Below are 15,238 nucleotides of genomic sequence, written 5' to 3' on the forward strand. Positions count from 1 at the left end.
TCTTGAATTTTCACAGATTACCGCATGGGATAAATCTTTTCTGTGTTGCTGTTTTAAATTAAGCAGGACTATTTACCCCATGTCGTAACAGAGCGCAAGTTCATAGCTCCTTGAAAGTGGAGTCACATGCAGATATGATAGTGAAGGTGGTGTTTGGTATGCTTTCCTTTATTGGCCACAGAATCTAGTATAGGAGTTGGGAGGTCATGTTGTGGCTGTATAGGACATTGGTTAGGCCACTTTTGGAATACTGCCTACAATAGGAAGGATGTTGTGAAGCTTGAAAGGGTTCAGAAAGTATTTACAAGGATGTTGCCAGGGTTAGAGGGTTTGAGCTATAGGAAGAGGCTAAATAGGCTGGGGCTATTTTCCCTGGAATGTCACAGGCTTAGGGGTGACCTTATAGAGATTTATAAAATCATGAGGGGCATGGATAAGGAGAATAGTTGAGGTCTTTTCCCCACGGTGGGAGGCATAGGGTTAAGGTGAGAGGGGAAAAGATGTAAAGGGGACCTAAGGGGCAAAAGATTCCTGCATGGTTGTGCATGTATGGAATGAACTGCCAGAGGAAGTGGTGGAAGCTGGTACACTTGCAGCACTTAAAAGGCTTGTGGTTGGGTGTATGAATATGAAGAATTTAGAGGGGTATAGGCTAAGTGCTGGCAAATGGGACTAGATAAATTTGGGTCAGCATTGATGAGTTGGACCAAAGGGTCTGTTTGCATGCTGTACAGCTCTATGACTCTAGGTGTTTGGACATAATCTGAGTCCAGAGTCCGGGAAGAGAGCCATAGTCAGTCCTGCTGGTCCATTGCAAACGATCTGGGAATTAATGGGAAGATTCTGGAGTAAATTTGGGAGGCACAGCAGAAATGTATCCCAAGAATGAAGAATCATACTAAGGGTAGGATAAGGCAACCATGGCTGACAAGGGAAAACAGGGACAGCATAAAAACCAAGGAAAACGCATATAATGTGTGAAAATTAATGGAAAACCAGAGGATTGGGAAGTCTTTAAAAACCAGCAAAGGACAACAACAAAAAAAAATTAAGGGAAGAAGGTGAAATATGAGGGTAAGATAGCTAGTAATGTAAAAGTAGATTGTGCAAGTTTTAGGTATATGAGAGGTAAGAGAATGGCAAAAGTGGATGTTGGACTACTGGAAATGAGGCTGAAGAAATGGTGAAAAGAAATAGTGGTGAAACTAAATGGATACTTTGCATCAATCTTCACAGTGGAAGACGCCAGTAACATATCAGCTTCGAGATTCGGGGGCAGAAATGAGGGCAATGGTCATCATTACGGAGATGGAACTGGGGAAGCTTAAAGATCTGAAAGTGGATAAATCACCTGGACCAGATTGATTACACCCCAGGGTTTTGAAGGAGATTCATGAGGGGCATGGATACGGTAAACAGACAAGGTATTTTCCCTGGTTTGGGTGAGTCCAGAACTGGAGGGCATAGGTTTAGGGTGAGAGGGGAAAGATTTAAAAGGGACCTGAGGGGCAACCTTTTCACACAAAGTGTGGTGAGTGTATAGAATGAGCTGCCAGAGAAGTGGTAGAGGCTGGTACAATTACAACATTTAAAAGGCATCTGGATGGGTACATGAATAGGAAGGGTTTAGTGGGATATGGGTCAAGTGCTGGCAAATAGATTAGGATATCTGGTTGGCATGGATGAGTTGGACCAAAGGGTGTGTTTCTGTGCTGTATATCTCCTATGGCTCTGAGATATCTGAGGAGATTGTGGAGGCATTGGTGGTGATCTTTCAGGAATCACTGGAGTCAGGGAAGGTCCCAGCGGAGTGGAAATGGCAATTGAACACCTGTTTAAGAAGGGAGGATTGCAGAAGAAATTAGAGACTGGTTAGCCTAACACTGGTTATTGGTAAGATTTTAGAGTCCCTTATTAAAGATGAGATTATAGAGTTCTTTGAAGTGCACACTAAAATAGGACTTAGCATGCCTTAGTCAAGGGAGATCATGTCTGATAAATCTGTTAGATTCTTTGAGGTAACAAGCAAGTCAGACAAAGGAGTTAGTGGACATGATGTATTTGGATTTCCAGAAGGCCTTTGACAAGGTGCTGCACAGAGGACTGCTAAATAACAGAAGAGCCCATGGTGTTAGGGGCAAGGTACTGGCGAGAATAGAGGATTGGCTGACTGGCAGAAGGCAGAGAGTGAGGGTAAAGGAATCTTTTTCAGGATGCAGCCAATGAATAGGGGAGTTTCACAGGGGTCATATTGGTGCCACAACAATTCACATTATACATTAACAATCTGATGAAGAATATGAGTTTGTAGGTGACAGAAATATAGGTGGAGGGACCAGTAGTATTGGGGGAGCAGAAAGACTTGGACAGACATGGAGAGTGAGCAAAGAAGTGGCAGATGGAATACAAAGTGGGGAAGTATGAGGCTATGCACTTTGGTAGGAAGAATAGAAAAGACAACTTTCTAAATGAAGAAAGGCTTCAGAAATCTGAAGCCAAAGAGACTTAGGAATCCTAGCTCAGAATTCTGAAGGTTAACATGCAAGTTCAGTTAGCAGTTAGGAAGGCAAATGCAATGCATTCATTTCCAGATGGCTAGAATACACCAACAGAGTTGTACTGCTGAGGCTGTATAAGTCTCGGATCAGACTGCATTTGGAATGTTGTGAACTGTTTTTTGTCCCATAAGGAAGGATATGCTAGCATTGGAGGAGATCCAGAGGAGGTTCACATGAATGATCTCAGGGATGAAAGACTTTGTCACATGAGGAAGGTTGAGGCCTCTGGGTCTGTTCTTGGGGGGAGAATCTGATTGAAACTTGCAAAAAACTGAGAGGCCTAGAGAAGGTAGAAGTGGAGAAGATGTTTCCACTAGTAGGAGAGACTAGGACCCAAGAGGATAGGCTCAGTGTGAAGGGATGAACTTTTAGAACTAAGATGAAGAGGAATTTCTTCAGCCAGACAGTGGTGAATCTGTGGAACTCATTGCCATAGAAGGCTGTGGAGTTCAAGTCAATGAATGTCTTTAAGACAGAAATAGATAGGCCCTTGATTAATAAGAGGATCAAAGATCATGGGAGAAGGCAGGAGAATGGGGTTGTAGAAACATATCAGTCATGATCAAATGGTAAAGCAATCATGATGGGCCAAATGGTCTAATTCTGCTCCTATATCTTGCATCTTGTGGAATGTGAGCAAGAGTAAAGCTGATAAAGTTGTAAGGGAGGGCAGGGCAGAAAGGAAAATCAAAGTTTGAAGGGCCACCCTATGTTGATAGACTGAACCTGCATTTCACTCTGTGTAGTGTTATTGGTGTTGTTTTCTATTGTCATTCAAATCAAGTGTCAAATGGAAATGAAAAGTGACAGCCACCATACCCAGAGTGGCTGGAGTAAGTTTTTTTCTCTCCCTCTCTGAGGGAGTGAGATTACTATTAAGCGATGTGAGGCCCTTCAAGAGGCAATAGCATTAACCAGACATTTGCACAGTACAGGTGAAAGTCATCTGTTATCACCTAATTCTATAGGTGGACCTCAAATTTGACACAGCAAGTCACTAAAACTCCAGGCCATAAGTTGGCTTACTCATATTATTCAACATTACAAATTAATCTTACTAAGGCTGTGAAGTACAACATCAGATGAACTTAAGAGTCACAACAGTTGCAAGAAGTCCCACTTTTCAAGGTTCCTTTGCCACGTATGAGGGACGTGTGGAAACGTCCCATTCGGCCCATTGGGTCCACAATAACCCTCCAAAGACCATCCCACCCAGACTCATCCCTCTACTCCTGGAAAATGCCTATCCCATGATCCTAAAGGCAATGCTGCCTTTTTTTTAAAATGTGGAGTTGGGGTTGGTGGGAGAAGTTCATATTGCTGTGAGAGATTTGTGCACTAAAACATCTGAATTATGGCAATATATAATGTCCATGTAGTGGCATCCCATTGGCTTCCTTGTCAGAGGCCTCCACATCCTAATGTCAGTAGGATGCTGTTCAATGTTATTTGTGTCCTGTGACTGCTTAGCATCACATTACCGAAGAGCTGTTTTGCTTGTGAAATTGCCCACAAGGCCTCACTGGTGTCATCCCCAGAAGTCTTTGTCCCTGTGGCCACTACAAGAAGTACATCTACATGAATGGATGAAACTTGCATGCATTTGGAAGCCCAGAATCATCATCAACCTCCAGCAGATGTGGGGCACCTGCCTGCTGTTGGACTGCTCGCTACAACTGCCCTCATGATGTGGCGAATATGCAGGAGAGCCATAGTCACTCATTTTGCATGGAATACTGTGCAGATGAGAGTGTAGTGTTGCTAAACTGGTTTTGGTGATCAGATTATCATGTCATGATGCTAGTGTATCTACAATGTAACACTTTCTTACAGATGGAATCATAGGGGTACGTATGTCTCCTGCACATCAGGTTCCAAGCAGGTCATGTCTGAGGGGTTCATCGCAGTCCCGTCCAGTCACAGGATGTTGCTTTTAATCCTTGGATTCTCTGCTGCATACAACTGGAGGATGTGTCAAGGCATTGTGATGAATTATGAGGACCTTTGAGAGGTGCTGCATTGTATATGAGACAATGAGGATATTCTGGAAGGAACAACTTCTTCAGCGTTCTACAGCAAAGAAGTGTCAGGCAGGACGACGTGTGAACCCTATACAATGGAATTCTTGCATTAGGTTACATTTCACTGTAAATGTTTTGATGCTGCTGCGGCCATCATCTCTACATAAGCCCAACTACAAGTATATCTTAACCATTTGATCTTTTCACATATTTCCTATGTTTAACAAGGATACAAACTGATGGAAATCTCCACAACATCCAAAACCCCCTCATTCAATAATAACAAAATTTCCTGCTAGTTTGGAAAGGATAGCTATTGTTCAGACAGGGTTAGAACATTGTGTGGTGTTAAGGATGGCAAGTCTCTGTACCTTAATTCTTCTTGTTTCAATTAAAATGACATACACAGCTAATGATAAAAGGTGACTCAGTAAACTTTTTGTAACTGGCACTTTATCAACTGGAACTCTTAATAAACTAACAAAAATTATATATCTCAAATAAGGGTCTGTTTCCGTGCTGTACATCTCTGACTCTAGTACTTCTTTATTCTGTAAATAAGTACAACAGTATATAGCTCCTGCATTACATTTATATTACTTACTGTGTGTTTTTAAAGTTGAATTTAGGAGGTATATTGATGTCTTTACATGGAATTTTTGATGGATGTTGATGTCTTGAAGCTTTGTTTGGTCAGGGTTTACTGCGGTTATGTACACATCTGATTATTTGATAAACCAGCAGACTCCTGGTCCCACAGGTGCTGGTTAATAAAGTTTACTGTTTACTAATAAAAAATGTATTTACAATGAAATGTCGCTTACATAACCTGTGTGCCCAGAGAAGGTTTTCTTTTTCTTTTCCTTAATCTAGAATAAGTCCCAAGTCACAATGGGTGGAGGGAACCAGCCCTAGACTTGCTAAGAGTATCATGCTGAGTTGCAGCTTTACCCTCCTAATTTTTGGATTGCAGGTGGTGGCTGAGGGTTTGGGCACCTCCTAAGTCTCCTGAGAAAAGACTTCTAGAATCCCTACAGTGTGGAAACAGGCCATTCGGCCCATTGGGTCCACAATAACCCTCCAAAGACCATCCCACCCAGACTCATCCCTCTACTCCTGAATTTCCCACGGCTAACCCATTTAGCCTGCACACTATGGGCAATTTAGCATGGCCAATCCACCTAACTGGCACATCTTTGGACTGTGGGAGGAAACCAGAGCACCTGGCAGAAACCCATGCAGACCAGGGGAGAACGTGCAAACTCCACACAGTTGCCCAAGAGTGGAATTGAACCCAGGAGCCTGGCATCAGTGCTAACCACTGAACCACTATGCTGGAGTCTATCCTCTATTGGCTCGTTGCTACAGGCACCACCCTATCTCCTCATGAAGGGCACTGGAGTTGAAGTCAAGGGCCCTTGTCCCTTCGTCATCCTGTCATTGGCGCTGAGCATCAGGCAGTATTATCAAAGTCTTCTATTTCTGCCCTTTACAATTTTTGCTACCACTTTCCTAGCCTGTATTCAGTTAACGTTCCCCAATGTAACTGTTATGTGCTTTCCTCACAAAATTGTTAATCTACATCCTCTCTACTTTGTATAATTTATAGTCAACCAACTAGTATCACAATTACACATTTTTTGTTCTTAGCTCATGCATTCTTTCCATTACCCCTCTGGGAGGCTCTCTCTCTGCAACATTGCAATAATCTCTTTAACCAATATCATCACTCCTCCTCCTTTCCCATCTTTTCAAACAACTTTTATTCATGAATATTTAAAATCAAGTCTTGCCCTTCTTCAAGCCAGGCCTCTCTCATAGCCACTCCATTTTCAGGATGAAATAATTGGCCCCTGACAACCACAAACCCGTTTCTTTTGTGCTTAGTATGACTCCAGCCAGTAAAGAGATTCCCCTGATTTTCTATTGACTTCAATTCTACTGCAGTAAAATCAATTTTCTGGATTTCTGTGGTGTGAAAGCTTGCACCACAGAGACTGTAAAACAAGCACAGGATGTTCCACCACCAGTTATATTTGATTCTGCCCAGTAATAAGAATGGGTCGCTCTGGGTGTATTTTAATAGGTCACTAAAACACCAGGAATTGCATGGTAGCTCTCTGTAGTTTGGGCGTCTGGAGAAGTCCCAGCTTTAGAGGTCAGGGGAAGTAGTGGTCTAGTGGTAACTTCATTGGCTGGTAATCCAGAACTCCAAATTAATAATTAAGGACATGGGTTCAAATCCCACCATTGGCAGATGATGAAATTTCAATTCAATGAAAATCTGAAATAACAAAAAGACTATGGCAAACATTGTCATTTAAAGAAAAAAAAAGTCTGGTCCACTAAATGTCCTTTCAGGAAGGAAATCTGCCATTCTTACCTGGTCTGGCCGAAATGTGATTCCAGATCCACAACAACGTGGTTGACTCATAACTATCCTTTGACCCCAGCATCACCCACATCCTATTAATGAATTTTTTTTAAAAAAGTTTTTAAAAAGCTGTCTGGTGGCTCTGTGTTACTGAGATGGTTAAGACTCAAATCCCAGGAACTATTTTGTGAAGCTGAGAGTTAGCTCTGGTGATACTAAACCATTAGATGGTTGAGGCAGCTTTCACTGTCATTGAGGCAGTCCAAGTTGGAGCAGCGTTTAGGGACATTGACAAGCTAGGTTTTTGAATATTTGATAACTCACATAAAGGAGTTAACAATTTTAATCAGATTTGATCGTGGGTTGCTGAAAATTCATGTGATTAGTCTTGACTGTATTGCCATCTGATGTGCTCTGTTGTATGTTTGACCACAGTTTATTGGCTAACCCATGTTCATCTCATGTTAATTCTGGATTTTAATGAATAAATTGTGTGCATGGTCGATTGATAAAAAAAATTAAAACACTATGTATTGTAAAGTTTATTTTGTTCAAAACTATGGAATCTTGTGGCTTAATTTTCACAATAATTACCTAGAATTTCCTGTTTTGTATACTTAAAATAAAAATGCTACTTGTCCCTAACCAGATCATCATATAAATTTGGTGGTCTCACCAAGGATCATAACAACTAAAGCTTATTGTTGCCTTGGTGCGAAGGATAGTCATAATCACCTTACTTCTGAAGTTAAGATCAATTGTCTTAATTAGTAAATCATAATGTTTTCCTAAGCATAGTGATCCTATATAAATAGGATTTGTTTACATTTGCATCTTTGAACACTGGAACATATACTAGTGCCAGAAAGAAATGTTTGAAACCAAGACAATAATTTTGTTTTATCAGGTCAAAGGAAGGAGGAGCAGTTAAGTTGTGGGATCAGGAACTGAAACGTTGTCGTGCATTCAGATTGGAAACTGGGCAAGCAATGGACACTGTGCGTTCAGTTTGCAGATGTAAGGTATGTCTATAGCACTAGTTAAAACAAAGCTCATATGTTAGGAGATTTATCAGCTAATGGGACTCAATATCACATTGCATTTGAACTCCTATGTAATTGAGGAAACTATGCAGCACTGGATATAAGCCAAGTATTAACTCAAGAAGTGGGAGTGAATACTTTCAAATTTAGATACTTTTAGTTTCTTGCTTTACGCCTTGAAAATTAAGCACTCATGGAACTTGTAAAAGTAAGTTGACAAGGATATCAACAAAAGTCAGTGTTTTGGATAGCATCAAATCACTTGGTACCTGCTATTCTACTAATTTATAGAACAAATTTTATTAGGAAATTAAGGCTGTGTTGACAGTGCTTACTGTTATACATTCAGTACACAACTGGCAAGCAAGTGCAGGGGATGAACTGGTAAGTGATGAACCTCTAGCACTTGCTCTTCATGCCTTTATTCCATTTGCTTCATGCAACAGCACCTGACACGCAGCTTCTCTGTTATTTAAGATATGTACAGGTACTATATTTGCACATTAATTACCCAGTACTTTCAACACAGAAATGTTAGGGTTGGAACCAACATTTTAAAATTGGTAATACATTGCTAATTGACCTCTCTGGATCAGGAAGTGAACTATGTCAACAGTTGAATTTTGTTTGTGTATAATCCTCTGTTTGTTTTACGTTACTAAAAAGTCACATTTTTATTGTAATGGCTTATTCTTGCTTTGTTTTTCTTTTTCTCAGTTTACTTTACTTCTCTCTCTGTACCTTGTGATTCTAATACATCCTCCTTCTCTGTTGGTCTTAACATTTCATTGGCTAGGGGGTTTCGGGCATTGTTGGTCCCTGATGGCTTTTCCATCTCATAATAAACTCACATTTCCAGAAGATCACAGTGCAAAAGCATTTTCTGTCAAAGGATGTGAGTAAAGTCTAATCAACTCTGTATGCCACAAAATCCCCCATTCCTGCAAAATATGGTCTTGGGTTATCCTTTATTAATTTATTCATTCGTTGGTGATGCCTGCTCCACTAATCAACTGGCACTCAACAACATTATTGATTTTGTTGAAGGTAATGGGACAAGAGAAAAAAGACAATAGAATATATAAATGTAACCTATGCCACAGCCAATTTTCCAATAAGTGATAGAAATATCTGCTCTCTGGCCAGGGCCAGTTTCAACTGTCTTTTCTCATAGCATTAAGGGAATAAGGAACTTGAGAATGGAGGATAGTGCTTAGTTGGTTTTGAATGTGTTATTTTTCAGCAGCTGGGGAAGTGGTAGACTTGAACTCCAACAGGTGAGGTGCATTACTGTTTACAGGAGGCAGGAATTGTTCTAAACAATAGGCAGCAAGATTTGTCCTTCACACAAGAAAGGAACAGGGCAAGTTTGTTCTCAGTGAAGTTGAGAGAAGGTCTTTTAAATTTTTGCAGTGCTGTGGGGATAGTCATCCTAATCTTTAATGGAACAGGGAGGATAATCAGGCTTTGGTTTCATGAGAGTGAACATGTCAGCAGCTCTGCCTGTGTTTGAGGCTGGGAAACAAAGTTTTTGCTCAGTAGATGAAGAGTGTGGTTATTCAGTTGAATTTCTGTTAAGGCAGGTGGTGCTGTCCAACTTGTGTTGAGGGACAAGTTTCCCATGCAAGTCCTATCATCAAATAGACCAAGAGCACTCACATTGTGGGAATCCCATTAGCTCCAACAGTATACTATTCCGTTTTCATGATTCAGATATGATCAGTTCTCCATAATCACTGGAACAATATCCTGAAAATTCCTACCCAGTATTGTTGAGAAGACCTTCATCACAAGACTGCAGCAGTCACTACAAATTTCTTAGGATAACTAGTAATAGGTGATAAATGTCATGCCACTATCACCAACATCTTAAATATATCTTTTTAAATCTCCTCCAGGATGCTCTGGACCACACTGAGGCGCCATTGCAGCAACTTTGGGAGGGATCCATTCCAATTTTGTAATTTGTAACATTAACAAATGTAGCTTCGTATTGATTAAAATGTGGATATTAATTACTCTGTATATGCATATTTAAAATCATTGCTGTCCTTTTATTTTTATGTTATGCAATGTTGGAACACCAGTAAGAAATTAGGAATAACAGATACATAAATGTTGTATTCTGTAATAACTAAGTTCAAAGATATCGATGGTGAATTTTTAAAGTTTTTTATTAATAGGGAAAAATTCTGGTTGGAACAAGAAATGCAGAGATCATCGAGGTTGGTGAGAAGAATGCTGCATGCAACATTTTAATTAACAATCACATGGATGGACCAATCTGGGGTCTTTCAACCCATCCTATTAAAGATATCTTTCTGTCTGCAGCAGAAGATGGGACTGTTAGATTATGGGACATTGCTGAAAAGGCAAGTGTGTTCAACATTACATGATGGCTATTAAAAAGAACTTTGCCAAGCAATTATTTTGGTAGTTAGTAACATTATGATCATGTGTCAATATGTGACTGCCACAATGCTGTCAGAACGAGCAAGCTATTTGTAATTAAAGTTGATAATTATAAGAGAAACAGGCTCTAAGAGAAACCATAAAGATGACTGTTTATACTAAATTTTAACCACAAATTATTTCCTAGTTTTATATTGTTTCACTGTTCTTAAAAAGATGCAGGAAAGGATTTCACCAACGTGCTTGAATTTGGAAACAAATATTTTCAGAGGAAAATGTTTTAATCATAAACATGTAGAGAGCAATGGCATTGGGAAACAACATAGTATCAAACTGTATTGAAGGTACATTGAGAGCCGTGTACTATTTCCTTAAAAACTGAAACAAGCCTTGTGGATAAACAAGCCTTTTGGAATTTTAAGAATGAAGAAAGTTACTTTTATTCCCTCTGCAAAATAAGCATTGAAACATTTTTATGTATTAGAAAGCTATTCTACTAGGTAGTAAATTAGGACATTTTAATGTGCATTTTCAGCTCTAAGCCCTTATTTTTAAATGTGTAACAGAAGATGCTGAATAAAGTAAACTTGGGACACCCTGCTCGAACAGTTGCTTACAGCCCAGAGGGAGACATGGTAGCGATTGGTATGAAAAATGGCGAGTTCATTATACTTGTGGTGACATCATTAACAATCTGGGGCAAGAAACGAGACAGGAGATCTGCCATTCAAGACATCAAGTAAGCAAACATGGACAAACTCAAGAATGCCAGTCATTAAATTTGAAATAATACTGTTGATCTTTAAGAAAGAAAGACTTGTTCTTATGTAGTACCTTTCATGGTCTCCAGATGTCCCAAAGCACTTTACAATTGAAAACTACCTCTGAAATATAGTTAGATTTGTATCATAAGAAGGAAGTCATGTTTAATGCGTTTTACTGTATTGTGCAATCTGATTTTTGTTCATCTTTAATTGGAAAATAAAATGTGCACCAATTGATATGTATAAAGTAACTATTACATGAATAATATAAAATTATGGCATTTTGGGGTGATCACCTTCTCTGTATATTTATATAAGCCAATTTCCAGGTGTCAGAAATATTGCAATAACTATAGGTAGTTATTCTATATATTCATACATTGGAAATGGAGATATGATGGATCACCTTGCAGTTTCTGCACAATTGGTCGCTCTTTGGACCTGTTAGACAAAAATCTTAATACTTGATAGCTTTAAGTTTTAATTATTCAAAATTATGGTAGCATTTTGTAAATTTCCATGAGTTTTTAATTTTTCCTGCACTGTATCTTTATACAAGATACACTTGATTGTTAAAATGTCTGTCTTGTTTAGGTTCAGTCCTAGCTCTCAGTATTTGGCTGTGGGGACATGTGAGAATGCCATTGACTTTTATGACCTCACATTAGGACCAGCACTAAATCGAATTAGTTATTGTCGAGATATTGCCAGCTTTGTTCTCCAAATTGACTTCTCCGCGGACAGCAATTACATCCAGGTATTAACTGCATTCTCTTTATTTTAAGGATCAACAGGAATGGTACCATATTGGTTATGTTAAAGGGATGATGATGCAGATGCCTAGACCCAGATTTGGAGAAATTAAGTTCCACCATAGTAGCTAGGGCACCAAAATACAATGAAACAAAATTGCAATTAATAGAAAAGATAGTATCAAAAATGGAGAGCATGTAATTGAGTTATGGCTGGTATATTAATATCCTTTGGGGAAAGGAATCTGCCACCCTCATCCAGTTTGCACTACGTGACTCCAGATCCAGAGCAATGTGGTTCACTCTGAATCACTTGCTAAACTATGTGAGAGAGCAGTTCTGAAGGTACATCCATTCAGCATCCCTTCAACATGTTCAATAATTGCTGGCATTGCCAACAGTAGATTTTTTTTTTAGATTACTTACAGTGTGGAAACAGGCCCTACGGCACAACAAGTCCACACGACCCGCCGAAGCGCAACCCACCCATTACCCTACATTTACCCCTTTACCTAACACTACGGGCAATTTAGCATGGCCAATTCACCTGACCTGCACATGTTTGGACTGTGGGAGGAAACCCGAGCACCCGGAGGACACCCACGCAGACACGGGGAGAATGTGCAAACTCCACACAGTCAGTCGCCTGAGTACTACTATTCTGTTAATGAATAAAAAAACTAAAATAATGTGAAACAATCTAATTTGAATACAAGACATTTTAAAGCAATTTGAAATAGATAATTCTCCACTGAGGTAATATTCTGAGCATTTTTAATCACTCGATCACCTTGCAGTTTTAAAATGTAGTTTTATAAAGAAATTGTTAAATATAACATCTTATGAAATTTAAAAGCCAAAATCATTATTTCTCTAGATATAACATATGTCAACCACATCCTGAATCATAATGTATCAAGCTTGCATGACAAAGGAAAATTTATATATAGGATAATACTTGCAGTATTGTCATCCATAAAATAAAGTGTACTCTGTTATCAAGGGTATCCCATTTTGGGAGTCCAAAACTAAACTGCGTAGATTTAGGGTGAGAGGGGAAAGATTTAAAAGGGACCTGAGGGGCTGCTTTTTCACACAGAGGATGGTGCATGTATGGAACAAGCTGCCACAGGAAGTGGTAGAGGCTGGTACAATTACAACATTTAAAAGGCATCCTGATGGGTAAATAAATAGGAAGGGTTTAAGAGGGATATGGGTCAAATGCTGGCAAAAGGATCTAGGTTGGATTAGATTAGATTCCCTACAATATGGAAACAGGCCATTTGGCCCAACAAGTCCACACCGACCCTCTGAACAGCAACACACTCAGACCCATTCCCCCATCCTATATTTATCCCTGACTAATGCACCTTAACATTACGTGCAACTTCGCATGGCCAATTCACCTGACCTTTGAACTGTGAGAGGAAACCGGAGCACCTGGAGGAAACCCAAGCAGACACGGGGAGAATGAGCAAACTCCACACAGACAGCTGGGAATCGAACCGGGTCCCTGGTGCTATGAGGCAGCAGTGCTAACCATTGAGCCACTGTGCCACCCATTAATTTAGGCTATCTGGTTGGCATAGACAAATTGGACTGAAGGGTCTGTTTCCATGCTGTATAACTCTCTGGTGCAATCATCTAAGCAAAAGTATTCAAATGATTGTCATTTTTATGTTGCTGTTTACTGTGTGAAAGTCAGGATTACTAATTTTACAGGTTTCTACTGGATCATACAAACGACTGGTGTATGAGGTGCCTTTGGGAAAGCAAGTTACTGAACAGTCTCAGATAGAAAGAATAACATGGGCTACTTGGACCAGGTGAACAAAACTTTTTAAGTTGCTCTTACTTTGTATCTTTAATGCACTGGTTTAAAAAGGGGACACTAATACAGTTAGTAGTAGTCCACTTACAAAATGTGGGTTTTTAGATATAGTTGTATCCGACTACTGCTATAGCTGAGGCAAACTTTTCTGTTACCAAATTTGGAGAAAAACAAAGGATGGGAGAATCCATTTGTTACATTAAAGTTCTAATCCTAATGTTAGAAGCCAAACTCATCTTGTAGCATCCAAATATATTTTGAACTGTTCCATATGCTGTCCAAAATCTTATCCTTTCGAATAAAGCAGTTCTGGTAACATCCAGGCTTGGATTGACAAGTGGTAAGCAAGTGCCAGGTAATGACCAACTCTAACAAGTGAGAATCTAACCATTGGCCCTTTGATATTTAATTGCATCATCATCATCACTGAAACCTTCTGGGGGTAACTTTGAGTAGAAACTAAGCTGGACTAGTTGTGTAAATACAGAGGCTACAGTGCAAATCAAATACTGGAAATTTGCAGTGAGTAATTCACCTCCTTACTCCCCAAAGTATGTCCATTATCTAAAGTCAGGAGAGTGATTGAATACTTCCCACTTGCCTGGATGAGGAAAGTACAAGAACACTCAAGAAACTTGACACCATCCAGGACAAAGCAGCCTGCTTGACTGAGACCACATCTACAAACTTCCAGTTCCTTCATCCCTGGTGTTAAGTAGCAACAGTATGTACCATTTACAAGATCCTCTGCAGAAATCACTACCATCTAGATAGACTAGAGCAGCAGAGACATGGGAACACAATTGCCTGCAAATTATTTTCCAAGCCACCAACGATACCAGTCTTCCTTCAATGTATTTGATAAAAGTCTTGAAAGTTTCTCTTTAATGGCATCTACCTACAATACATGGACTGTAGTGGTTCAAGAAGGAAATTCACCACCATCTTCAGGGGCAATTAGGGATGGGCCATAAATATTGGCCCAGCCAGCAATGTCCATGTCCCATAAGTTAATTAACATAGAACATAGAACAATACAGCACAGAACAGGCCCTTCGGCCCACGATGTTGTGCCGAACTTCTAACCTAGATTAAGTACCCATCCATGTACCTATCCAAATGCCGCTTAAAGGTCGCCAATGATTCCGACTCTACCACTCCCACGGGCAGCGCATTCCATGCCCCCACCACTCTCTGGGTAAAGAACCCACCCCTGACATCTCCCCTATACCTTCCACCCTTCACCTTAAATTTATGTCCCCTTGTAACACTCTGTTGTACCCGGGGAAAAAGTCTCTGACTGTCTACTCTATCTATTCCTCTGATCATCTTATAAACCTCTATCAAGTCACCCCTCATCCCTCGCCGTTCCAACGAGAAAAGGCCGAGAACTCTCAACCTATCCTCGTACGACTTCCACGCCATTCCAGGCAACATCCTGGTAAACCTTCTCTGCACCCTCTCCAAAGCTTCCACATCCTTC

At 40.0% G+C, this 15,238-nt stretch overlaps 1 protein-coding gene across 9 annotated transcripts in view; it reads left to right on the forward strand.

Moving 5' to 3' along the window:
- eml5 (EMAP like 5) overlaps positions 1-15,238 on the forward strand; it is a 219,918-nt gene that overhangs the window by 196,801 nt on the left and 7,879 nt on the right. For 7 of the 9 annotated variants that reach the window (XM_043697280.1, XM_043697285.1, XM_043697277.1 and 4 more), the window contains 5 exons: positions 7,861-7,975; positions 10,180-10,368; positions 10,975-11,147; positions 11,767-11,929; positions 13,647-13,750. In XM_043697280.1, the coding sequence (XP_043553215.1) occupies positions 7,861-7,975; positions 10,180-10,368; positions 10,975-11,147; positions 11,767-11,929; positions 13,647-13,750 (744 nt within the window). Of the gene's footprint in view, positions 1-7,860; positions 7,976-10,179; positions 10,369-10,974; positions 11,148-11,766; positions 11,930-13,646; positions 13,751-15,238 lie in introns of those variants that run through there. The other 2 variants (XM_043697279.1, XR_006312734.1) reach the window with 2 other exon arrangements.

This window comes from Chiloscyllium plagiosum, chromosome 10 (genome assembly GCF_004010195.1).
Source record: "Chiloscyllium plagiosum isolate BGI_BamShark_2017 chromosome 10, ASM401019v2, whole genome shotgun sequence".
NCBI lineage: Eukaryota > Metazoa > Chordata > Chondrichthyes > Orectolobiformes > Hemiscylliidae > Chiloscyllium > Chiloscyllium plagiosum.